At 38.3% G+C, this 25,520-nt stretch overlaps 1 protein-coding gene across 2 annotated transcripts in view; it reads right to left on the reverse strand.

The window, feature by feature from the left end:
* The window catches only part of Rock2 (Rho associated coiled-coil containing protein kinase 2), a 100,579-nt gene that overhangs the window by 4,224 nt on the left and 70,835 nt on the right, over positions 1-25,520 (reverse strand). The window contains exons 14-33 of one of the 2 annotated variants that reach the window (XM_040730792.1): positions 25,047-25,182; positions 24,866-24,957; positions 24,412-24,658; positions 23,527-23,633; positions 20,927-21,086; positions 17,033-17,193; positions 16,526-16,710; positions 15,734-15,803; positions 14,302-14,405; positions 13,906-14,092; positions 11,834-11,927; positions 11,652-11,746; positions 10,335-10,514; positions 10,017-10,185; positions 8,288-8,358; positions 7,557-7,645; positions 6,983-7,061; positions 4,958-5,219; positions 4,654-4,867; positions 781-877 (exon numbers count right to left, since the gene is read on the reverse strand). In XM_040730792.1, coding sequence (XP_040586726.1) covers positions 793-877; positions 4,654-4,867; positions 4,958-5,219; positions 6,983-7,061; positions 7,557-7,645; positions 8,288-8,358; positions 10,017-10,185; positions 10,335-10,514; positions 11,652-11,746; positions 11,834-11,927; positions 13,906-14,092; positions 14,302-14,405; positions 15,734-15,803; positions 16,526-16,710; positions 17,033-17,193; positions 20,927-21,086; positions 23,527-23,633; positions 24,412-24,658; positions 24,866-24,957; positions 25,047-25,182 — 2,787 coding nt within the window. In that variant the 3' untranslated portion in view covers positions 781-792. The remainder of the gene's footprint in view (positions 1-780; positions 878-4,653; positions 4,868-4,957; positions 5,220-6,982; positions 7,062-7,556; positions 7,646-8,287; positions 8,359-10,016; positions 10,186-10,334; positions 10,515-11,651; positions 11,747-11,833; positions 11,928-13,905; positions 14,093-14,301; positions 14,406-15,733; positions 15,804-16,525; positions 16,711-17,032; positions 17,194-20,926; positions 21,087-23,526; positions 23,634-24,411; positions 24,659-24,865; positions 24,958-25,046; positions 25,183-25,520) is intronic. The other variant, XM_040730793.1, reaches the window with a different exon arrangement.

Raw genomic sequence — 25,520 nt, forward strand, 5'->3', positions numbered from 1 at the left:
GCTGAAAGCTGACCTTGACCTCTCCATTTCTCTGCCGCCATCTCCCAAATGCTGGGATTACAAGTGTGCCATAATGCCTGGCTTTACATTTCTTAAAAGCACAGAATTGTTCACAGCATGTCTTGCAAATATTTCACTGCACCACAAAGACAAATCACAAAGAAAGTTCACAGAACTTATGAGACTTATAAAGTTTTTATGGCTTTAATTCTTGCAAGTTAGAAAGGAAGGAGAAAGAAGGAAAAAAAAAAAACCCTACAAATCCATGCTATGTTCACAAACTAGTATGAGACTGAAAACACTTAAGTTTTTAGTTCTCTGTATATAGTTTCTCTGGAATGAATCAAAGGCACCAGAGCTTTTTCCTTTTCTTATTTCTATATGCTTAATTTCTTTTTTTTGGGGGGGGGGAGAGACAGGGTTTCTCTGTATTGTTTTGGAGGCAGTCCTGGAACTCGCTCTGTAGACCAGGCTGGCCTCTAACTCACAGAGATCCGCCTGCTTCTGCCTCCCGAGGGCACCACCAATGCCCGGCCATGCTTAATTTCTAAGATAAAATATTTTAATTTTAACATTACTGAAAATTTATAGCAATAAAGAATTTGAACATAGCATTTGCCACGGAAATTCTAGTTAGAAATATTTCTGAACTACTCTTTAAACATATCCTACTGAAAACATTTTATAATGTCAAAACCAGTTCAAAAAAAGAGAAAAGTCCAAGTGCAAACCACATGCACTACATGGAAATGCTAAAAATTCAGTCATTTTCTGATTTACCCATTTATTTCTTCAGAAATCAAAAACATCGTCATCATCATCACCATCAACATCATCAAATGACCAATCCCAGTCTTTAAATGGCAAATCAAGCAATCTGTAACAGGAGGTTGGCAAGTTTATATGCTCTATTCTTTATAGACTGTAGGAATGTAGAGACTACTATGCTAGAACGTGCTGAGTGCTTAAGTTTCCTTTCTGTGGCACAAGCCTTTAATCCCAGCAGAGGCAGAGGCAAGCAGATCTCTGTGAGCTCGAGGCCAAGGCAAGGCCAGCCTGGTCTCCAGTGTGAGTTCCAAGACAGTCATGCTACACAGGGAACCCGTGTCTTGAGCGGGGAGGGGGTGGGGTGGGGTGGGGACTGGTGAGAGCAGGGTTTCCCTTCAGGAGCCCATGGCAGCACTCAGGAAAGCTTCTCCACTGGTGTGTGCAGGTGTGGTCATGTCAACTGGGCACAATGCAGAAGGGCTCTCTGAAAAACCCAAGACCACCTGTGCCAAGAACATAATTTACTCTTCACACGCACCCCTACTGTCCAGATAATGATGTAGCTACCCTGACTTTCAGTTTGAGAAGTATAAAAGGAACTACATTATCAGCTGACAATTGTTTTTTGTTGTTTTAACAACACCGTAAAAGATAAACTTTGAAAGTGAGCAACAGGAGTGGTCAACAACAGCTAAATTCTAATCCGGAAACTAAATAGGACAAGAGAACGCAAGGAAGAGGCACTGTCAATTTAACCTGGCTAAATGAACTGAACACACAACTGGAGGACGAATCCGTTTTACATTAAAAATCTCAATATACTAGTCTCTTCAGATTGCATAAACCTTTTCTAAAATTACACTCACTTATGTATTGTGTGCACACATGCCATAGAAGTTGCCTGAAGGTCAGAATGTCCGAGAGATTGTGCCTTTAGCCACTGAGCTATCTCACCACCCGATCCGTTCTCTCCTATGCTGTGACACTGCAGTCACCTTTAGATGGGGAGGGAAATCTTTCATTATTATTCACAACTCATGGATTTCTGGTCCCCAAGGTTACACCTGTGAATACCATGTCAGTAGTTATAACCTTTAGTGTACGATTTACCTAGTAAAGTTCTGTTAGACCTCACTCTAGGATCTGGATATGACTGGCAGAAGTAGGAAGGTCCATTACTTGTATGTTTAAATAACCTGAATCATTTTTATTTTGTTTTCCAGACAAAGCCTTATGTAGCCTAGACTGGCCTCAAAGTTACTGTGTAGACCAGGCTTGGCCTTGAACTCCTGATCCTCCTGCCTCTGCCTCTCAACTCCTAGGATTACAGACATGCACTACCATACCCAGGTTTTTCTTGATACCCATGCTTACACAAGTGCTCTTGCCCACTGAGTCATTTCCCTAGTCCCCCAGTGTTGCAAACTTATGTTTAAAACTACATATAGACACTTGGTTATTAGTACAAATATATTAAGACTTCCCTTAAAACGTCTCCTTCATTCTCTTCCACTCAGTCATCTAATTCAGTTTGTTCTTCTCCACATTTTTTCACTGTCAGTACTTGGTTTCCATGTTGGTAAGTCATTGAGAAACTTATATCAAAACAATTAAGTCAAAGTTCCTTACAAAATCTACCTGTCCTTTCTGGTTGGAGTCAGGCTTTCTCTCAGGCATCACATTACCGTTGTCTACTGGCTGTCTCCTCCCTGCCCTGCCCCGGTCTCAGCACAACAGAACATTACACATACAGAGTACAGCTTTAACTTTAATCAAACTCAGTAAGGTTGAGTCTTTCTCTCTCTCTCTAAAGACAGGGTCTCACTATGTAGCCTTTGAACTCAAGAAATCTGCCTGCCTCTGCCTCCCAAGTGCTGGGATTAAAGATTTGTGCCAAGATAAAAACTGACCGAGATAACACTAAAAGTACACTTCCAAATCCATCTTTAAGTCGTCAATTTCTGCTTTCATCATTGTCAAACAGTGGAATTGACAGCTAAGAGTGCAAACTTTGAAACTAGACTATTTGGACCTGAAACACCTGGTCCTTGGGCACATAATCTTTCTGTGCATTTAGGAGTAGAAACAGGCAGAGCTCTGTCTGGATATGACCCCTAGATCTATTTGTTAAAAACAGATCCCCAGGTGGCAGTGTTGAGGAGCAGACTCTTAGGAGGTAATTTCAGTCATTTCAGAGGTGAGTTGAGTTCCTTGGCAGTAGTTCTGTTATACAATCAATCTTTGTTGGGCAAGCCTGCTGTGCACACGAAGCCCTCTGTCAAGTCACGGTGCAAGAAGCCTTCTCTCTGGATGCTAGTGCCATGTTGTTTAGAAGCTCATCAACTAAATAAACTTATACCTTTTAGTTTACCCAGTCGGAGGTACTGCGTATGAGCCACAGAAGACAGAGATAAAGTATTGAAAAAGCATTTTTGCATTAACAGTTGTACAATATTGGTAACAGAAACTTAATTTTCAGACATTATACAAAAGGAACACACTAAATGGCCTTTAGTATTTGTCTCTCAATTCTTTTAAGATTTTAAAAGAGTCATCTTGTTTTTAATTATGTATATATGTGTCTCTGTGTACCTATGAACATGAGTGCCGTTTTGCATGTCCAGAAGGGAATGTTGGATACCCTGAGCCTGGGGTTACATGCAGTTGTGGGCCACCTGAAGCCAGTGCTAGCAACTATCTCATCTTCTCAAGAGCAGTGGTAGTAGCTGGCTGTAACTGCTGAGTAACCTCACTATCCTTCTTTAGAGATGGATCTGGTCTTTGTGACCTACCCGCACCCCTTTGTATACATATAAATATTCCTATATCCAACCTGCTCAGTATGTACCTTATCATGTAGTCACTATTTTACATTAATTTTATTATATTTCTTTTGTTTTGAGACATGATCCTGGCTGTCCTGGAACTTGCTCTGTAGACCAGGCTGGCCTCAAACTCAAAGATCTACCTGCTTCTGTCTTCCAAAAGCTGGGATTCAAGGTATGCATCACCATGCCCAGCTAATTTTATTTTGCACACTTAAAATACCCAACCATTTTGCTACCAAAACACCAATTCTACCTTTGCCATTCTAAATGATTTCCTTGAGATATTACTTCCAGAAAGCTTCATGAGAAATTTATTGCATCACTCACATACTGAAGGTCCTGTGTTAGGCAACAAAAAACAGCTGAAATCAACTCTCTGACCTAGGTCAACACTTTGTCCATCAGCTAACCAAGCTTTCACATTTAATGAGGACCGATATTTATAAATGTCTAATACCTAAATAAGCCAAGAAATGGCTCTTCTGGATCCAAATATATAATAAAATGAAGTCAGTGAAGTTGTAGTAAATGGCTTCAGCATTTCTATACATCAAGACCACCCGACACTTCAGTTCCAAGCATTGCCCAGGTCAGTCAGCATGTGCACAAGCTGAACTGTATTGCTCTTTAAATCAGAAACATTGCTTTGCATTTATCTGTATAAATAAAATCTGGAGCTGCTTTCAATTCTGCTTCTCAGATCACCTAACTAAAGGAAGTTTGCAATATATGTGTGTAGCTGACATGAACATTTGTGTAATTTTAATGTCATTTTCCACTAATTAGTCCATGTGCTTATTAAAGATGAAAATAGTATGATTATGTACAAAAGTAATAAAATACCACTTTTAATTTTTGGTTGAATATGTATAACTTCTAAGCTATATTTTTAGCCAGAGAATAAGATACATATACTCCAACTTTAAAATATTTGGTTTCCAATGACACATTTAAATACCAAGCAAAGGAAAGTCATAATTATCCAAGATTTTAGTCTGAACATAAAAAGCAATTTTTAAGAAAGCAGCTTCAATTTTTACCCTATTTTATTTATTACCTTGGCTTGTTTGGAGCAAGCTGTCGACTGGGTCGCCGGATGGACTGATTCTGTTGTATTTTCATTGAGGCCCTAGGAGATGATCGAGCAAAAGGGTCTGGAGCTGGAGGCTTCTTCGGTATCTTTTTCACCAACCTGCTAACCCATTTCTGCTGTTCTTCTGTTGAATTTGCTAATAATAATAGATTCTTTGCCGTTGATATATCATAATAAACTACAAACAGAATGATTTGAAATGAGTTAATTAATGTACTTAAACCGACCCAAGCCCAAGCAACAGCTTAGCAAGCACTTCATTACTCACCTTTGCAGGGTGCTATGATCTCTTCCTTCTTGTCCATGTGATCTTTATGACATTTAATGTGGCACCGACGACATTCCAGAGCAGGAGGGGGCTTAAACATGTGCCACAATGGCTTCATACAGGCCTCACAGTTAGTTGGGAAGTGATAAAGAGTAGGGATAAACTCATGTCCTTTGTGGCAAATATAATTAGATTTTTCTCCCACTGGCTCTACTGGAAATTCTGGTTCCTTCTTACTTTCTCCTTCATTGGCATATAGAATCTATAAACACCAAGAGGAGAGGAGTGACTGCTATATACTTTTTAAAGATGTGTTTATTTTATTAATAGTTTGCCTACATGTATGTATGCGTACCACACACATGCCTGGGATCAGAAAAGGACATCAAATCCCCTAGACCTGGGGTACAGATGGTTATAAGCTACCATGTGGGTGCTGGAAACCAAACCCTTGTTCTTAACTGTTGAGTCATTTCTCCAGGCCCCACATTGTTATTCAATAGAAACATTTCTGAAAAATTATCCAATGAGAGCAAAATGCCTTTAAAGTACAAACCTAAGTAGGTTTACCTGACCAAGGGTTTATGTAAGCTAGAACACGGCTCAATAGTAGCATGCTTACTAGCATGCCTAAACCACCTCAAGGGAAGACAGAGCTAACCTGAGAAAGAACTGATCTGTTTCAACACAACCTTCTTATTGTTGCTTTAGTATCTTACTTGCAAACCTATCAGAAAAGGCCAACAAAAGGCAAATTTGCACTTTACTGGGTGAGAGGGACATTTAGGACTAGAAGTATAGCTCAGTGGAAGATCAAAGCCCTGGGTCCAATCTCCAGTGTCCCTCCCTATCCAAACAAACAATAAAAGCCCAATATGACAACTAAGGTTTACATTTCTCAATAATAGAAAAGTGGGTGAATAATGTGCACATTTTTATATTAAAAGATATTTAGAGAGTTGAGGGATAAAAGGAAAGGAAAAGATATGCAAATACATGTCCAAATAAAACAGCATAAGCACTCAGAAAAAAAAAAAGACAACTCCCCTATAGTGGATTAGACACTGGTTTTTATGGAGAGCTTAAATAATAATAATAATAATAATATATATATATTTTTTGTTTGTTTGTTTGTTTATTCGAGACAGGGTTTCTCTGTATTGTTTTGGAGCCTGTCCTGGAACTCACTCGGTAGACCAGGCTTGGTCAACTCACAGAGATCCACCTGCCTCTGCCTCCCGAGTGCTGGGATTAAAGGTGTGCGCCACCACCGCCTGGCAAGCTTTAATAGTATTTTTAAAGGTGTCTGTGTGTGTGTCTGGGCACATGTGCCCATGGAGGTTAGAAGGGGACATTGGATTTTATGGAGCTGGAGTAATAGGTGGTATGTGAGTTATCTGGTGTGAACCCTGGTGGTCTGATGGAACAGCAGTAAGAGCTCTTAACCACAAAGCCATCTCTCCAACCCTTATGGTTTGAAAGTTTTTAAAATGGAAGCCATAAAAATAAAAACTTGCTTTCACTTTAAATAAAAAAGTTTAAGTGCTATAGCTTTCAGCTGGGTGGTGGAGGCGCACACCTTTAATCCCAGCACTTGGGAGGCAGAGGCAGGTGCATCTCTGTGAGTTCAAGACCAGCCAGGTTTACAAGAGCTAGTTTCAGGACAGCTTCCAAAGCCACAGAGAAACCCTGTCTTGGGGGGGGAATGCTATAGCTTTCAACTTGATAGTGACTTTTTAAAATTTCCAAAGTTGAGAGAGAATAAAACAGGAGCAAGTTCATGATCAAGAAACCACCACCAGTCTTGTGAAAGGGCCAACAAAGCCCAGAGGCATAACATAAACAAACACAACCACCAGGACCAGAGTTGTCCTCAACCAAAAGCAGCACAATGTAAAGAACCAACCATCTCAACTGGGGCTGAAACAAAGGGAGAGTGGGAAGCAGTCCTAGGCCAGTGAAGAAAGGGATGTAAAACATTGTGTTACTTACGAACCTCTAAGGGTGAAAAAACAGCAAGTTTACCTGGAATATCCTGGGAATTTCTTTAGCATCTGCTCTGTATACATCTGTCTGTGTAACAGGTCGGACATGAAACAGCTTGCTATATAAGATTTTTAAATAAAGAAACAAATAAAATATTACCCAAGGATTATATTACATTGGTCATCTTATACCAGGAGTTAAAAATTTATTTATTGATTCACATTGGAAGCTCATAGACTGGCTTAGTTTTTGCTGTTGTTGCTATTGCTTTGAGTCTCACTGTGGCTATCCTGGAACTCACTATTGAAGACCACGCTGCCCTCAGAGACCTGCCTGCCTCCGCCTTTCAAGTGCAAGGATTAAAGGCGTGCACCTAGCTGACTAGCTTGTTTTATTGTTTCAGTAACTTTTAAGATAGAGAAATTTCCAAGTTGAACTTTCTTCAGAAAGCAGTATGTTAAGGAGCCATGAAACACAGATGCCTTGCAAACTGCCCACTGCCCACTTTCTTTCCACAAAGGAGAACTGCTACGCTAGTAAAGTGAGAGCTGCACTGTGGCTGCTGTGACGGACACGCTCCTATTACTCTCAGACTGCACCATGGGACACTTACTCTATATCCAGAACCATGTAAGGGTTAGACTGCTCTTTATCTTGTTCACTGTCATAGAAGAGAATCTTCTTACTGCTTACAATCACATACTGTTAAAAACAGGAAAGGAAGAAACTAATCAAATTACTATGCACTGTATTTTCTTTACAAGAAATTCTGTATTTGTGATAAAGTCATATGCTATGAAAATAAATAAAAGGCAGTAATGCTGCTTTGGGGAAATTTTCTTTATGGTAACAACAGTTTTTCTTATAGATTTGTATTTATTTTTCTGCTTGAAGAGATTTTAAATTAGTAAATGAGGGGAACAGACATATGAAACTGAAACCAGATCTATTTTTAAGCTTTGGGATCTACACACAGAATAGACATGCATGCATCACCCTGATCAAAATGAACAGTCATGATAACCTAAGTATCCAGAGTCTTCCCAGCATAGCTAGAGCAGTTTTTCACAGGACACAAACACAGCAGAGCAACAGGTTTTAATGACCTCAGAACCTGTTTAAGTAACAACCTGGAGAGTAAAAGTCTTCCGCACAGATAACAAGTTACATCAATCCACACCAGAAAGCATAAGCAAGTTTTATGTGTTCTGGCGTGCAGGCATGTCCACCCTACAACTCCATAAGGAAAATGGCTAGGGTTAAACCAGAAGCTAAAAAAAACAAACAAAAAACAAAAACAAAACAAGCAAACAAACAAAAACTACATTCGAAAGCACTTATTACCTTTTTAACCCATCCAAACTTCTTAGTGTTGTTTCGCACAGGCAATGACAACCATCCTTCTAATCTTGACTCTGTAAGTACGCAAAATATATGAAGATAAATATAATGATGCTTCCCTGACAATAAAGAATTTAATAAAACTTTAATGTGGAAGTCACAAGCCAGTCAAATCTGCCCCTTAGAATTTAGACCATATAGCACCCAGACTACTATAATAATGCATAATCAGTAGAAGCACATTACACAACACAAATCAAAACCAAGGCCACATCACATCATAAATAAATACTCCCAATTATAACATCAAATACTCCATTGGATAAATTCATGCACTGGCAAAATTCAGGAAAAATCAACACAAGAGCCAGTAAGCTTTTTATACTGCATGTCTACACAAGCCCGTCTCATTCTTTCTGTGGAGAGCATGCGGACTAGAGGAACAATGTGCACTCTTGAGTAGAAAGCCCTTTAAATGAGTGTGTGTTCAGAAAACGGAATTTCACAACAGCTATTCTAATTGTGTACAACACAGACCAACAATAATGTAACCAAGATTTCTAAGCTCTAAAATATCAAAATCAGTACAACTCTAATCAACAAAACAAGTATCTTAAGTCTTTGGATTCTGTTCTAACAAATTTGGTCAGGATGGCATCCTAAGAGAATATCCAAATACTACAAGTCATTACAAATTTATGCCCTCACAGCTCCACACAGCAGAACTCTACCCCTCATGAGATGAAGAAACTGGAGTCGAGACAGATCAATGAGAACCTCTGTGAGACTAAGAGATGCACTTGGGATTCTTCATCATTTCACCTGTGAGGCTTTTGGGGGTAAGATCAAAGCCAAATTGTTTCCTGTGCTCTTTTAGGACTTAGCACACTATGAACATGTATATACTTGGTGAAAACCTAAACACATTCTCTGAAACAGTTCGCATGATTTTTTTCTTTTTCTGTACTGTTCCTCTCCATATAGAAAACAGATGAAGCCATGCACTTTCAAGGATATACAACATACTATTTCGTGTCTGGAAAGTTGTCAAAAAAAAAATCAAACAATCTAGCACAATCACAAGGTTATTTGAAAAATGCCTTAAATTTGATTCGCAGTTCATGCAACATTTTATTTTTTTACTGCATCTGCACAACATGTTGGAGTGAGTGGATGTTAGTTAATGCTTTATTTTTTTTTTATTTTTTTCTCAAAAAGACAAAATGAAGTAGCTGGGAAAACTCCAAAGACTGATTTCCAGGATGTCACCTGCACCATTAGGCTCCGATGAGATGGGTAAGTAAGGCAAGGAATCTTCTTCAGAGTCAGAATCAAGAAGCATGTGAGAACTGGAGGGCTTAGTGGCAATACTGAGAGAAGTAGAGGAGCGCTGGTAGGTGAAGGACATGGACTCCATAGTGTGTGACTGAGTGATATGGACTAAATGTCCATAAGTAAGAAGCAAGGCAGGGAGGAGAGAAGAAAACAACGAATGCTTAAAAGACAGACAGCCGCACATAGCGTGAGTTAAATACCTAAACATTTACAATTTCATTTACATGTCTGTTTTAATGAAACAAGTCCAAAACGTCATGTAAATCCCCACTGCACGTAGGTTTTCCCTTAAAGAAATGACCAGTATTTTTCTCAAGAGCAAAGTCAGTCATGGAACTTAAAGCAATCAGTTGACTTAAATTTCAGGCAAATATAAGGGCTGACCAAGAATGTGTACCTGGAAATCCATCATCAGGCTCAGCATCCCCTGGTCCACTGCCTATACTGGAACTATCCATACCAATATGCAAGGCTTGGAGCTGTGACCGCAGTTGTTCGATGTCACTGTCTTTACTGTCCAGGGTCATCTGGAGTTCAATTCTAATCTGGCTCTCTTCAGCTATTTGCTGTAAGAAAATATGTTAACAGATGAGATGTATATTGTAACTGTGGGTCATAGCTCAGTAATAACTACTAATAGAAATGTTCTGCAATCACACAGACAAGGAAATAATTTTGTTTTTAAGAATTGTTTTCATTGAAAGAGTATTCTTACAGCCTGCATTTCATTCAGTTCTTTCTGGTATTTGATCATCTGTTGTGTCAATTTTTCACGTTCAGACTTAAGCTCCATATGTAACTTTCTGTTCTCTTTCTCTTTTCTTCGCACATCTGTGTCACTACCACGCTTGACAGGTTCTTTTCGATTCATGATCTCTGCCAACTTATTCACAGCCTTAAAAAAAGCATATAATAAATGATTATGCAGATGTTCTCTCAGGAACTCATCAATTACAAGCTGCATGATGACCAGTAATTCCTTTCCTATACACAGGGCTATAAAGAAACTTTTGAGCTAATGAGATGGCTCAGTCAGTAAAGCGTCTACTATACAAGGAGGAGGGCCAGAGTTCAGATCCCTGGCACCCATATACAAAGCCAGACATGGTGGTGCATGCCTCTAACCTCAATGCTGGGGAGGTAGAGACAGGAGGACCCCTCAAGTTCACTGGGTCAGCTAGTCTTGCCCAATCTGTGAGCTCTAGATTTGGTGAGACTTTGGTGAGGAGCTGGAAAATGGCTCGATGGCTAAAACTGCTTCCAGTTTCCAAAGGGACTAAGTTCAGTTCCCAGTACACATGTCATGTGTACTTATAACCACTTGTAACTCCAGCTCCAGTGGACCCAACACTCTGTTCTGGCTTCTCTGGGCACAAGCTCATCAACAAATGAAGGCAAGTTGTTTTTTTCTTTTTCCTTTTTTTGGGGGGAAGAGGGCAGATTGTAATACAGGAAGACATGAGAAGCAGTATATGGTCTTCACATGCATACACATAAAACACTTTTCATTTTATTTTAAATAATGCACTTCTTATTCTCATGATTTTTGAGAGTGATGATTTAAAGTGTTTCAAGGGCTGTGAGTGTAGCTTGGGTAGAATGCTTGACTAGCATATGTGTTTCCCCACTAAATTACATGCTTGATCTGATGCCATTTTCTATAATTAACTTTTATTAGAAGAGATTTTCATAGGCAAATATCCCTCCTATTCTGAAGGAAGTGAATTCTGCCTTGGCACTAAAATGTACTTTGTCCAACAACAGAATAGCACTAGTATATGCATGCTTTGCTACAAATACAACCACGGGAGCTAACAGAGGGGTGCTAATAATCAGACCCCCCTGACTCTTTCCAGGCTATTAGCAAATAACAAAAAATTGGAAGAGAATGTGGGACATCTGAAGTTTCTTCTGACCCGACAAAAATAACCCAGGAAATTGTTTGATATGGTGACTGTAGAGTTAGAAGTGACAGGTGATAGGGATGAAAGCAAAGTTCAAACCCGCATTTGCATTCTGGTGAGGTGCATACCTGAGTCTTGAGTGTCCTCTCGGTCAACAGCTGCTTCTCAAACTGAGCTTTAATAGCTGCTGCACTGATCTCTTCATCTTTCAACTTTGAGAGCTCTGGAAAGACAGACAGTAAAATTACACCCCAGCTACAGTCCCTGGGTGTGTGTGTTCACAGTAAACGCTCCTTCCTGTAATACATACGCTCTTGAGTGTCTTTCAGCTTGTTGTTTAGTTCTTCTTTCTCATTCGCAAGATTCGCAACATCACTAGTTAGTGTTCTATTTGTTTCCTCGAGCTAAGAAACAGAAGTGGGGAGAAAAACCCACATATCAAGTTACAAACTTCTGGCTGTCAGACAGTCACCCAAACTGAGACACCCCCCCCCAGAACACTTCTCTCCTCTTTACTTCCCCCTGCATTACCACACCAGACATACCCTTGATAAAACCTACGTATTCCAGAAAACTAACAATCTGTCCTCCTTTCACCAACTCTTAGTAAGTTTTTTTTTTATGAGAAAATTACTTAGTAAATCAAGAAAAGGGAAAACAAAGGCTTGTGCTTTGATCACACAGAGTAAGCTAAAAAACTGTAGTATTTCTTTCAGAATGTTACTTTAAAATGAAAAATGAGTTTTTATTGAAGATGATATCCTTTCCCTCCTTTCTAAAGTTTCATTATAATTTCCATGCAACTTTCCAACCAAATACTGCAAATTTCTATTATAAACACATGAAATAATGTATGTGATTTTTAAAATTATGACTCAATACATTAAAGAATTAAATTTGCTATGGTAGGGTACAGCTTTAACCCTAGCAGTCAGTACACAAAGGCAGGAGGTTATCTATGAGTTCAAGGCTAGTCTGGTAACAGAGTGAGGCCCAGGCAGTGAGTAGTGAGAGGTAGTGAGAATTAAGATACTAAGTGGGAATGGCAGATAATGTGTGTAATCCCAGCACTTGGGAGAGTGAGGCAGGAAGAAGATTAAGATTGTGAACTATGGGCCATCCTGAGATCAAAATAAAGAGCAACAAAATGTGTTACCCTGATGATATATATAAAGATATAATTCATTTAGCTCCAGCTTGTTTACTTCCACTTTCTACTACACTTAATGTACCTATTCCAGTTTTGTTTGCTGAGACAGGGTATTCCATTATTTTAAATTTTAATTTAATGTATATAAATAAGTATTTTGCCTGAATGTTGGTCTCTGTAGCATGTGTGTAGTGCTTTCAGAGGCCAGAAAGGGGTGCCAAACAAACACCATGAAACTACGGAGTTGTTGTAAGACAACTATGAGCTGCCGTGTGGGTGATGGGAATCAAAGTCAGGTCCTCTGCAAGAGTAGCCAGTACTCTTAAGCACTGAGTCATCTCTCCAGCCCCCATACCTGTTTACTGATAGAGACATGAGGGCTTGCTGTTATAAGCATTTATGTGGCTATAAGCACTGTGCTAGTTTCTTTAGAATAATTATCTTAATGTAGACGTCTTTGGGTAGTATCATACACTTAAAATTTACCAGAAACTGTTATATACTATATTGAATTTACTCTCCATTTATAGTAAAGGAAATGCTGTTTTCCAGACACTTGGAAGTTGTCAGCTTATATCTGCAGCCATATGAAGGGGCATGCAATGGTAGTCCAAAGCTGTGGTGTTCATCTGGCCTTTTGCAGGAGAACAGCAACCACCTATCTATCTGAGCTGTCCCTTTGGGCCAATTTTCTTCTAAACTGTTTCATTTACTTTATGACTTACAGGAGCTATGTATGTATCCTAAATAGTAATCCTGTTCAAATACACAAGTATCTTTTCTTTGATATTTAGGCTGTCTTTTGTCATATAGATGTTCTACACCTTAAAATTTTTATTTTTCACATTTGGTCCTTAAAGCTAGGTACAATTTAACTAGTTAGTAAGGACGTAACTTTATTCCTTTCACATAAAAATCCCATTATTCTAAAATTATTTATTGACCGAGTCCTTTCGCACTGGCTTTATTACTATCTGCATAAACACCCAGGTCTTGTGTATGTACCTCCCTCTGGTGGACCATTCACTCCCCTTCTTAATGTAACGGCACAAGACCAATTACTTTCTGTTTTAGTTTTCTCTGAAATGTTTCTTTAGTTAATCTGTTAGACTCTGCTAACAAATACAGACAATTTTTAATTTACACCTGACACAGCGACCAGATAGATGTTCCTGGGATTTTATGATGCAACATTTTACTTATAAACCCAAAGCACCAAGAATTTTACTTACAGATGCAATTGTGGCATCCTTTTCAGTAAGTTCTTGTTTGTGCCTGGCCATCATCTCTTTTATCTCCAGCTCTTTCATAATTTTCTCTTTTTCCAAATCAGAATACTGTTCTTCAGCAATGGACCGGGCCAGCTGCTCAGAATCTGCTTTGGTCAGGGTAATCTCCAACTGGGCAGCCAAAGAGTCTCTGATTTCAAAGATATATCATAAAAAAATGTAGCATATGATGATGGGATTAAACTCAAGGGCTCGCGTATTCTAAGCACAGTCACCTAAGCGAAGTCCCAGATCCCTTGGAGATGGTATACTCGACTTGATTCTTAATCAGACAGCTTACTTGGTGGAAGGCTGAGAACAGGGCACACACCCTCAGCAAGGGACAGGCCCTGCTCTTACCTTTCGTCTTGCAAGTCCTGCTTCTTCTGCTGCAACTCTTTACAAAGCTTCGTTTTCTCTTCACTCTCTTCCTTAAGCTCTCTAACTTGGGTCTTATAGAGGGTCTAAACAGCAAAACAGAAATGTGTTCATTATCACCAAGAATATGACTTACATTCAAGACCTAGCAGGCCAAAGGCTCAATATATACAAACATTTTCTTAATGTTGAGTAATTTGGGTCTCCTGAGAAATCAAATGGGTTTTCCCATTTTCTAGTCACCAATTAATAAACAAATATCTGGCTAGCAACCAAAGTACACTGTAGATTGCATATCCTTCATCTAATTTCTAGCATACTCAACTCCTAAAAAAGACAGTTAATAATATATATAAATATGACTTTCGACTGAATATTACAGCAATAATTCCAATTAAATGCACAGGTTGGTAGTATAAATGAAGAGGTGATGAAAAATACTGCTGGTTTGTTTTGTTTGTCTTAAGTTGACAGATCTTGGAATTATCCATGAAAATACTTCATATTGCTGGATGGTGGTAGCACACACCCTTAATTCTGACACTGAAGAGGCAGAAAGAGGCAGGTGGATCTCTGAGTTTGAGGCCAACCTGGTTACAGAAATGAGCTCCAGGATAACCAGCACTGCAATGAGAAACCCTATCTTGAAAGGAGGGAAGAGTTATATTTTTAAAGTGTTTTCAAAAACCCCACTAATATAAAAATGACAATTTTATTCCTTTATTATAAAAGCACAATCCAAAAGGTGATGCTTTTAACAAGCTTTACAGGTTCATAATAGTTGATGCTTAAGATTAAGTTCTAGCAACAATAGCTAATTTGTTGTTTTGAGACAGTTTCCCCTTCTGTTGCCCAGACTGGCCTTAATGTTGTGGGTTCAAGTGATCTTCCCACCTCATCCTGTCTGGTAGTTAGAATTATAGGTACATACCACCAAGCCAGTCTGATAAGGGATTCCTGTTAAACAATTAGATTCTTTTGCCCAGCACGTTGTTTTTTCTTTTTTGTGGTGGTGGGTATTAAACTCAGGACCTCTTCCATGCTAGGCAAGTATCTTACTACTGAGCTACATCCCCAATCCTTGTCTCCTTTTTATGAGTCCTGTCAGACTCCACCCAAATCTCTGGTATGATTGTAAACTATTATAATCCCAGCACTCAGGAGATAGAAAGTTTACAAACTGGAGGCCAGCCTGGGACACACAGCAGGACTGTTTAAAAAGCCTATAACCTAAGGAAGCAAGAGCAAAAAAACAAAAGCTGTGCATCTTACCCTCTTCTGACCTCCCAGGGTACCAGGCAAGCACATATACACAGACATGCCTACACCCAAACTACGAATACACATAAAGTGAAATAAATATTTGTTTCAATTAAAAGACAACCATTCTCTGGTTCTGCAGGAAGGGCCTTACAGAGAAATACTGCTCAGCTTCAAGCTGGTCTTGTAGCTCCTTCATCTGCCCGTCTGCATCCTGCCGCTCTCTGTGAATACAGAGGGTTAAAGTCTTTAGTAAGGTATACACATTTAAACCCAGTCACTCTGCAAAGAACCCCTGCAATCAAGTCACGCTCATGCTAGCACGTCATCACTGCCTGGTGGCAGAGACTGTAATCCCAGCACCTGGGAGGCGGAGGCAGGAGGGATAGAGAGTTCAAAGCCAGACTAGAGAATTTCATGAGACCATGTATTAAAAAAACAAACAAAAATCCAAACAACTGGAAGCCAGGTGTGGTGAGTTACACATGCAATCTCAGCATCCTGGAGACCAAGGAAAGGTTGTGGCCGGCCAGGGCTATATAGTAAGACTATAAAAACAGCTACACCAGCAAACACTGTAAAAAAATCAAACAAAAACCGCCCCCCCACACACACCCAGGGGTGGGGGGTATTGCCCTCAGTAGGATGGGACACTAATTTCTTCAGCACTGTACACAGGTTTTTCTTGAGGCTATATGGCTATATGTCACATCATGATGCCATGAATCTCATTGGCTAATGCAGTGTGTGCCTGTATTTTCAGTTTCACTTTGCTTTCATATTGCTATATAAGTTGACTCTGGAATCCCAATCTGTTTTACACTCCCAAGTGTTAAGATTATAGGAATTATTACCACACCTGGCCTTCATTTCAAATAAATACTATTATAAATAAAACATACAAAACCTCTCAGAAGCTGTCAGACTGTCTGAACCATTAACTTACTTTCGAAGTTCAGCATTTTGCTTTTCCAAGTTCATTTTCATTTCCATGAGATGATTGTTTTCTTGCTTTATCTGCTTTTCTGACATTTTTAGGGTGTTAACTTGCTGGGTCTGCATCTTCAGGTCATTTTGCATAAGGCAACGTTTCTGAGTTTCCTGCTCTATTTTTAATGTCAAATTTCTAACCTAAAAAAGTAAATTGTATACTTGGTATTTAAGTAAATTATTCTGATTTTTCTCAGAAATAATGCTTTTTTATTCATGTCACATTAAAATATAGATAACATTTCTGATATTTTTAAATAAAATATAATCTTTAAGGTATAAGTAACTTTAAATTACTCAGTTATGACTGATTTACTCTATCAACAAAATCCACTAAAGCCAACAGATTCTATAGATTATTACAAGAAAAAGACATTAAATAATGCAATCACCATTAGATATCCTCACTAAAACTTGTTTCCTATTGGCTCATTAACTTTTACTTGGTATAACTCATACTTACATCCTCATTCAGCACATCTTTCTGCTTCAGCAACTCGTTTAGTTTTTGCTGGGACTGTTTGAGGTCACAGTCCAATATAGAGCATCTTTTCTCAGCCTCCAGGAGCAGGTTCTCCACTTTCTGTTTTAAAGACCTTTCTTCCAACAGCTTCTTCTCCATCTCTATTACAATGAAAGTGGGCACAACTATGAGTTTGTATTTTTAAGTGAGAGCATACTGCCCTATATTGTTATTTGTTTTTATCACTTCAAGTATGTTTGAAATAGGAATTATCACCTATTAGATTTAGGCTAGAAAACTGGGAGCTTTATTTGTGCAGTATAAAATGTATCATACTACATGTGATACTACATCTATTCTAATGGGAAAAAAAAAAAAACAAAATCCTGTCTTTGTCTGAAAGCATTCCAGGCAGATTCCATGACTTCCCTTTCCATATTAATACATTATTACATAGGTGGTGGAAATTATGTTAGGGGAGATAGACAAACTCAGGAACCAAACTTTCTGAGTTTAAGTCTTCATTCTGCCACTTACTAATTGTTTGCATAGGTAAATTAACTTCTTTGAACTTAATTTCCCTCCATCTAGAGAGGTAAAGGTATCTAACCTCTAGCATATGGCAATAAAGTTTTGAGGTGAATACACATACGGGACTTAAAATACTGCCAGGCATATGGGAGACACTAGTAAGTGCTCATTAATACTTAGGTGCCTTTTGTTTGTTTGTTTTAAAGAATTCACAAAAGAAGAAAATGGAGTAAATCTATGAAGAATTAGCTTACTTAAGTAGAATTGCAGGTAATCTTTGCTTTTTGAGTTATACTTTCCGCCGGGTGGTGGCGGCGCACGCCTTTAGTCCCAGCACTCGGGAGGCAGAGGCAGGCGGATCTCTGTGAGTTCGAGGCCAGGCTGGACTAACAGCCTCCAAAACAATACAGAGAAACTCTGTCTCGTAAAAACCAAAAAAAAAAAAAAAAAAAAAAAAGTTATACTTTCCTTCATTTTTCTAAATTATCTGCAATAAACCCAACTTATCGATCAGAAAAACAATCTTTTAAAACCATTTTTTTTTCTCAGTTAAGGTGAGCAATAACCAAGAAAGCTCAATTTTAAAGGTAAGCTTTAGTAATCTTTTGATTAGTGTTTCAGTTGATATCAAAGTCAGACTCCTCTGCACTCTCACACTTAATGTTTAACATCCAACTATCATTTATTTACAAAGTTTCATTAGATGAGGATGAAGTCCATTAATTTTTAGGTCTTTTTTTTTTAAGTGTACATGTGTTCATATGTGTATAGAAGCTTAGAGCTGATGTTGAGTATTTTCCTTGTTTGCTTTCCACTCTATATACTGTGGCAGGGTTTCTATGGGGGTGAACATGGAACCCACTAATGCTGGCTTGCCCCAGGAACTCCCACTCTCTGATTCCTGAGTGCTGGGATGACAGGCTGCTGCCATGCCTGACTAGAATTTACAAGGGCTCGTCCATGCACAGCAAGTACTTTATCCATCAAGCCATCTCCTTGACAGAACTAAAAATATTTATTTAGTGAAGGATCTTGAAAAGTGTGTACATATAAACGAAACATTCTTTACATGCTACTAAGTAGGTGGCATTTCTAATTATTTTATATGTATAGTCACACTTGGTTTTCACAACCTAACAATACCATCATTATGCCTTTACAAAGAACTAAACAAGGTCATACTGGCAATATTTACTTGTTCAAGCCATGTTCTTAATCTATGGAGGTGATAACATATAGTAGAAAGAACAAGAATTTTAAATCCAGGCTTAAATAACATCTATCACATTTAAGTGTTGTGTGCCTATATGTAAAATATAAGGAAGTCATTACTTACCTACATGTATTAGTGTTCCAAGTAACCACTAGAAACAATTAAAAGTTATATTGAATTGTTTCATTTTTGTCAGTTTGGAAAATAATCAAAAAATAAATGCATTCGTGGCACACGGCTTTAGTCCCAGCACTCGGGAGGCAGAGGAAGGCAGATCTCTGAGTTCGAGGCCAGCCTGGTCTACAGAGTGAGCTCCAGGACGGACAGCCAGGGTTACACAGAGACACCACCACTCAGCTGTACAAAATGATCTTGAGAGGCAAAGCTGGAGGGATGGATGAAGGTCTCAGGTAGCAGGAATGGGAAAGGCTGTATGAGTTTTTCATCTGACAATAGAGATCTATATTCCAACTGTGGTAGTGTTACAAAAATCTACACCCTATGTCAAAACTCATAGAACTAGGCAAGCACAAAAGTTCAATGTCACCACATGCTAATGTTAAAAATAAAGTAAGCAAAAAAAGAAATGCATTCATTTACACAATAAATATATATTCATTAAAAACCATATATTATTGGCATAGAATAGAAAGAAGAAAACTTACTGAGATGGTAGACATATTCTACATCTTGCTTTGGTGGTAGCTATATGAGTGTAACACCAATACCAAAACTATTTATATTTTATTGAATATAAATTACACTTCAAAAGAACTCAATTATCTCCTAGGCCATAGACAAGGAAATATACATTCTATAACCTTAATCTCTTCAGATAAGACCTTTCTCAATAAAGGGCCAGTTTCATTTCTCTTTGGTTTTTTGAGACAGGATCTCACTGTGTAGTCTCAGCTGAAACCTGCATGCTTCTTGCCTCCTGAGTGCACCACTGTTTATGACTTCTTTCATTTCTTATCACCCTGAATTAGTGCTTTAAACTAAGTCTAAATCTAAATGTTAATTATACGTAAAGAGTGAAAGACTACTTCTTCTTCTTCTTCTTTTTTTTTTTTTTTTTTTTTTTTTGGTTTTTATGAGACAGGGTTTCTCTGTATTGTTTTCGAGGCTGTCGGTCCAGCCCAGCCTCGAACTCACAGAAATCCGCCTCCCCAGTGCTGGGATTAAAGGCGTGCACCACCACGCCCGGCTAAGACTACTTCTTCTATGCTGCTTGTAATATTCTGCCTTGGTAAGAAGTGAAATTTCTGACCCAGAGTTTTAAGATTTAGATAAACATATTTTCAAGTACTGATTACTTCTAGAACTTGAAATCTATTTTAATAATAAATAGTTAGGAAACAAATTTATCCCAAGATAACTCTAATGCAAAGATTTGTCTGTGAAGCTAACTCTGCGATCTATTAGTATCACATGGTTTTAATAAAATCTGACTGGCATCTTTAGCATGTCAGAGTCCAAACTACTCAGTGAGCTAAATTGTCTAACTCAGTGGTTCTCAATCTGTGGGTCATGACCCCTTAGGATCAAATAACCCTTTCATTGGAGTCACCTAAGACATCAGAAAACACAGATATACATTATGATTCATCATAGTAGCAAAATCACAGTTATGAAGTAGCAATGAAGATAATTTTATAGTTGGAGGTCACCATAACAAGAAGAACTATATTAAAGGGTCTGAAGCATTAGGAAGGTTGAGAACCACTACTCTAGGCTAGACCAGCTATTATATAAGCTTTGGTCTTACATAACTATTACTACTTTTGTAACATAGCTAGAGAAATGTCAAACTACAGTAAATATTATATCAAAGGACCTATCTCCCAAACATTAATATAGAATATCAAATTATACACCTTATGCCATGTCACTGAAACATCACTTTCTTTCAGAACTAAAAATATGGTAGAATGATTTTGTATTTAGGCTTTTAGTTTCTTAAAAACTGTTATAATGATACAAAGGTTAAAAATAAAACAAGAAGTATATGAAGTTTCCCTGATAATTTTCTTCCTTTCAGATCCCAATACTTGGCAATATAAATAGATACTATATTTTGTAAAAAGCGAAGACGGACTCCAGAATCAACTCTTGGAAAATGTTCTGGGAACACACCTCACAGTGCATACCTTTCATGGCTTCTGATTTAGCTTCTTCAATGGATTCATAGATCTTGTTTTTGTCTGCTAGCCGTGCTTTTGTGGTCTTGTGTTCCGCTTCTTCTTGCTCTAAACTCTGCTGTATCACCTTCAGTTGGTATGTCATATCTATTTCCATGTTGCTCTTTTCCTAGGTAACATTGTTAATGGTGATTATTAACAGAATTTCAAAAACTCTTAAAATTGCTTTTAAACAGTTTCACTAAGCCGGGCGTTGGTGGCGCACGCCTTTAATCCCAGCACTCGGGAGGCAGAGGCAGGCGGATCTCTATGAGTTCGAGACCAGCCTGGACTACCAAGTGAGTTCCAGGACAGCCTCCAAAGACACAGAGAAACCCTGTCTCGAAAAACCAAAAAAACAAAACAAAACAAAAAAAAAAACCCCAGTTTCACTAAGAATGTTCAGTATCTCCCTTCCTTTCTACACCTGAGTTTCTTGTAACGTACATACCCACCAGCCTCTGCCACTCATCCACTCTATTCTGAGACCTGAACTGAGCCTGCTTCATTTCAGTGACATGACTAGAGTGCTATTCTCACATCTCAGACTCTCTCATTCTGTGTCTCTATCTGCAGCCCCGACACCCCCCACTGATGTTGTTGACAATGGATCCACTGGCTCTCCTTATTAACTAGCTCTCACCTTCCTACCACTTTGAAGGTTCCCCAGCTGCCTCTCAGAGGCTACTTTTACTCTTTTTTTCAATTATCATTTCATTTTAAATGTGTTTGTATGTTGCTTCTATATGTGTATGTTTACCAAATTGTGCCTGATGCCCAGGTGTCAGAAGAGGGTAATAGATCCCCTGGAACTGGAATTACAGATGGTTATGAGCCACCTTGAGAAGGCTGGACCAAACCTGGGTCCTCTGCAAGCAGAACAGGTGCTCTCAAATGCTGAACCATCTCCCCAGCTGCAGTCCCCTGATGTTCTTTAGCTACAAGTTCTCTCTTCCTCAAGCACGATTTTTCAAACGTTAAAAATTATCTATCTAGTAGCCATGTGTGATGACCAGACCTTTAACCCCAGCACTCAGGAGACAAGGTCAGGCAGATATCTGGAAGTTTGAAGCCAGCATGGTTCATAAACAAATAAGCAATGTTTGTTCGCTGGTGGTGGCGTGCACGCCCTTAGTACCTGCACTCAGGAGAGAGAAGTAGGTTGATCTCAGTGAGTTCAAAGCTAGCCTTGTCTACAAAGTGAGTTCAAGGACAGCCAGAGCTAGACAGAGAAACTCTGTCTCAGAAAAACAAAAACAAATCATGCCATTACTGTTCCCGATCCTCCAGCTAGAGTCTGCCTCTTCTCCTGCCCAGCTCTCTCACATATAACCTGTCCGGCTCGTTTTCTACAACTAGCATTTTGTTTGCATACAACATGTTAGAATTACCTAGGGCAGTGATTCCCAACCTTTCTAATGCTGTGACCCTTTAATACAGTTCTTCGTGTTGTGGTGATCCCTCCAATCATAAAATTATTTCTGTTGCTATTTTGTAACTGTAATTTTGCTGCTACTATAAATTATAATGTAAATATTTGTGTTTCTGATGGTTTTAGGCATGTGAAAGTGTTGTTCCACCTCCCAAATGGGTCTCGAACCACAGATTGAAAACCACTGACCTGGCAGCTTTAATATTACACTTTTATTTTTTTGAGTCTAGGACTCACCAGGTAGTCCCCAACTAGACTTGAACTCAGAGATCCACCTGTCTGTCTCCTTAGTGTTGGGATCAAAGGCTTGTGTCACCATGACCAGACCAGCTTACTATCACTTTTAAAATTATCTATCAGACTGTGATATTATTGAAAGCCTGTAATATTATTGAAAGCATCACTGTATCCTAATATTTCTACTATAGAAAACATTAAATATTCAGATTAATAAATAAACAAATGAAAGTAAAATATTAACTAGAAATAATCTCTGGCTCCGCAGTATTCCAAAAGAAAGAGAAAAATAAACCTCGAAATGTCACAAGCCATATATTCCTCCTGGGGTTTTCTAATCAGGGTTTTTCTCTGCTTAACAGTCATGGCTGACCTGAAATTTGCTTTGTAGATCAGGCTAGCCTTGAACTCACAGAGATCTGTTTGCCTTTGCCTCCCAAGTGCCACCATGGTCCAGAACAAGTCATATTCTAATTTTATGCTATATTAATTTTAAGCTATCACAGTCAAACTTTGAATTTTTCTACATGGTATGAAATTCTCAAAGAATAAAATTTATTTTAAAATGTCTTCCAGAGGACCTGAGTTCAATTCCTAGCAACCACATGGTAGCTCACAGCCATCTATAATAGGATATGATGTCCTCTTCTGGCAGGTAGATATTACATGCAGAGCATTCATATACAAAATGTAAAAAAGTAAAACTTTAAAAAGTCTGAATTTCCCCTGGGTCTCTAAAAAAAACCATCATTATGTACACTAAGTCCCTTCCTTCATGTAATCTAGCATACCAAAGGCTGCCAACTGGTATTTACCTAGTGAATGATTGTTTAATTTATTCCCTTTTTTCACCTAAAATCACGCTGTCCTCTTTTTACAAAGTATGGTGTACCATGCTTACCTTCTCTAGGTCAGTGAGCTTCTCCTGCAGCTGTCTCTTCTCCAGCTCTACTTTTGTTAGCAAGGCTTTGCCAGTCTTCAAATCTTCTTCCAGTCCAGAGATTCTACCTAAAATTTCAAACACTGCTTAAAACAACATATTCAGCATGCATTCAATTAAGAATTATCTATGTCATATTTTGGAGTTGTTTTTTGTGAGCAAGAATTATTTTAACCTATCAGAACAGTACTTTAAAAATTAATTTAGCTAGAATTCAATTGCTCATCTAAATCTAATAAAGATATACTATTTGAAAGTATATCTTTTGTTCGCAAATTTTTTAGCAATGTATTTGCAATGTCCTAATTTTATTTTGCAATTTTTATTTTACTTATGTCTATGTGTTTGTGTCTGAGGATGGGCTGGCTTGTGCATGTGAGTGCAGTATCCAAGGAGGCCAGAAAAGGGCGTTGGAATCCCTGAAGTTGGAATTACAGGCACTTCTGAGCCTCCTGGTAAAAGGGCTAAGAACTGAATTTCTTAACAATATGTGCTCTTAAACAGCTAAGCTGTCTCTAGCCCCAGGCTCTAACTTTACTAACAAAACATTACATAAAAAGCAAACAAACAAACAAACAAAAATACACAAAAAAACAAAGCAAGCCAGGAGTGTTGGCAAACGCCTTTAATCCCATGTAGAGACAGGCAAATCTCTGCGTTTGAGACCAGCCTGGTCTACAGAAAGAGTTCCAGGATATCTAGGTCTACACAGAGAAACCCTGTCTTGAAAAACAAACAAACAAACAAACAAAAACCCCAGGTTACTGTAGTGCATTATTCATCTAAAGTTATTTCAAAATCACAAATTATCAAAACTCATGTCAAATACAACCACTGCTTTTATACCTTGTAAATCATGAATTATCTCTGATCCATGGGTCCGGTCCCTCCTTTCAGATTCTAGAGCTGACTGAAGATTGATAAATTCCTTTTCAAGCTTTAATTTGGCAGTCTCAAGCAGGCAGTTTTTATCTTGTAGATCTCTATTGTTAGATTCCAGCTGCTGAATCTGTTTGGAACTTTCTGCTTGGGTTTTTCTTAACCTTGCTGCAGTGTCAGACTCTGTTCGCAGCAAAGCATTTGCTTCATCCAGCTGTTATCCGATTCAAAAGCAAGCATATAAGCACAGATGTAACACAGTGAATAACATAGAACATCAATTTACTATCTTGTTACAGGGTACTTAAATAAAGACTCCAAGTATCATCCCCTTAAGTATTAGAGTTAAGGGGTTTGGCAACACAGTGGTCAGCATTAACAGGCGTGGACAGACTGAGTACGCCATACACAGACCACTTACTTGCTTCTGGAGCTGATTGAACTTCTCAGTGGATATCTGAGAGCTCTGGTTTCTTTTCTTCAAGTCTTCAAGTTGATCTTTTAAGCTGTTAACTATGAAACAAAGCATGTTAGTAGCAAGTTTTAATACAACATAGACATTCAATATTTTTCTTAAACATTTATCATTTTATATCACAAACCATCATTTTCCAAATTCCGTTTCTTATCAGCTTCATGATCAGCTTTCCGCTGATACTCTGCATTTTTGTGCTGAAGAAGGGCCTTTTCTCTTTCCAGCTGTCTCAGTGCCGATTCCACATTTTTCCTAAAGGTAATCTGAAATAATGATTAACATTATCATCAAAAGGAAATGGGCAGAGACGTCAGGTCAAAACCTAGCAGTAATCTCAAACACATAGAAACCTAAAATTGTCTTGTTAAAATAATAAAAAAAATGTTTCCCATGTTTGCAAGGTAGCATACTATAAGATAATCAAAATTAAAATAAATAGTTAATTTATTACACCATTAATAATCAAGCTCTCTGAAACTTGCTATCACTAATGAAATATTTGATTCCATGAACCTAAAATGTTATTAATATTAATACTTTTTAAAAATGAATTACCTCCTGTTTTTAAAGCATACCAGCCATTCTAATAATCATATAAAAG

Source organism: Mesocricetus auratus, unplaced genomic scaffold, assembly GCF_017639785.1.
Source record: "Mesocricetus auratus isolate SY011 unplaced genomic scaffold, BCM_Maur_2.0 Super-Scaffold_100024, whole genome shotgun sequence".
Classification (NCBI taxonomy): Eukaryota; Metazoa; Chordata; class Mammalia; order Rodentia; family Cricetidae; genus Mesocricetus; species Mesocricetus auratus.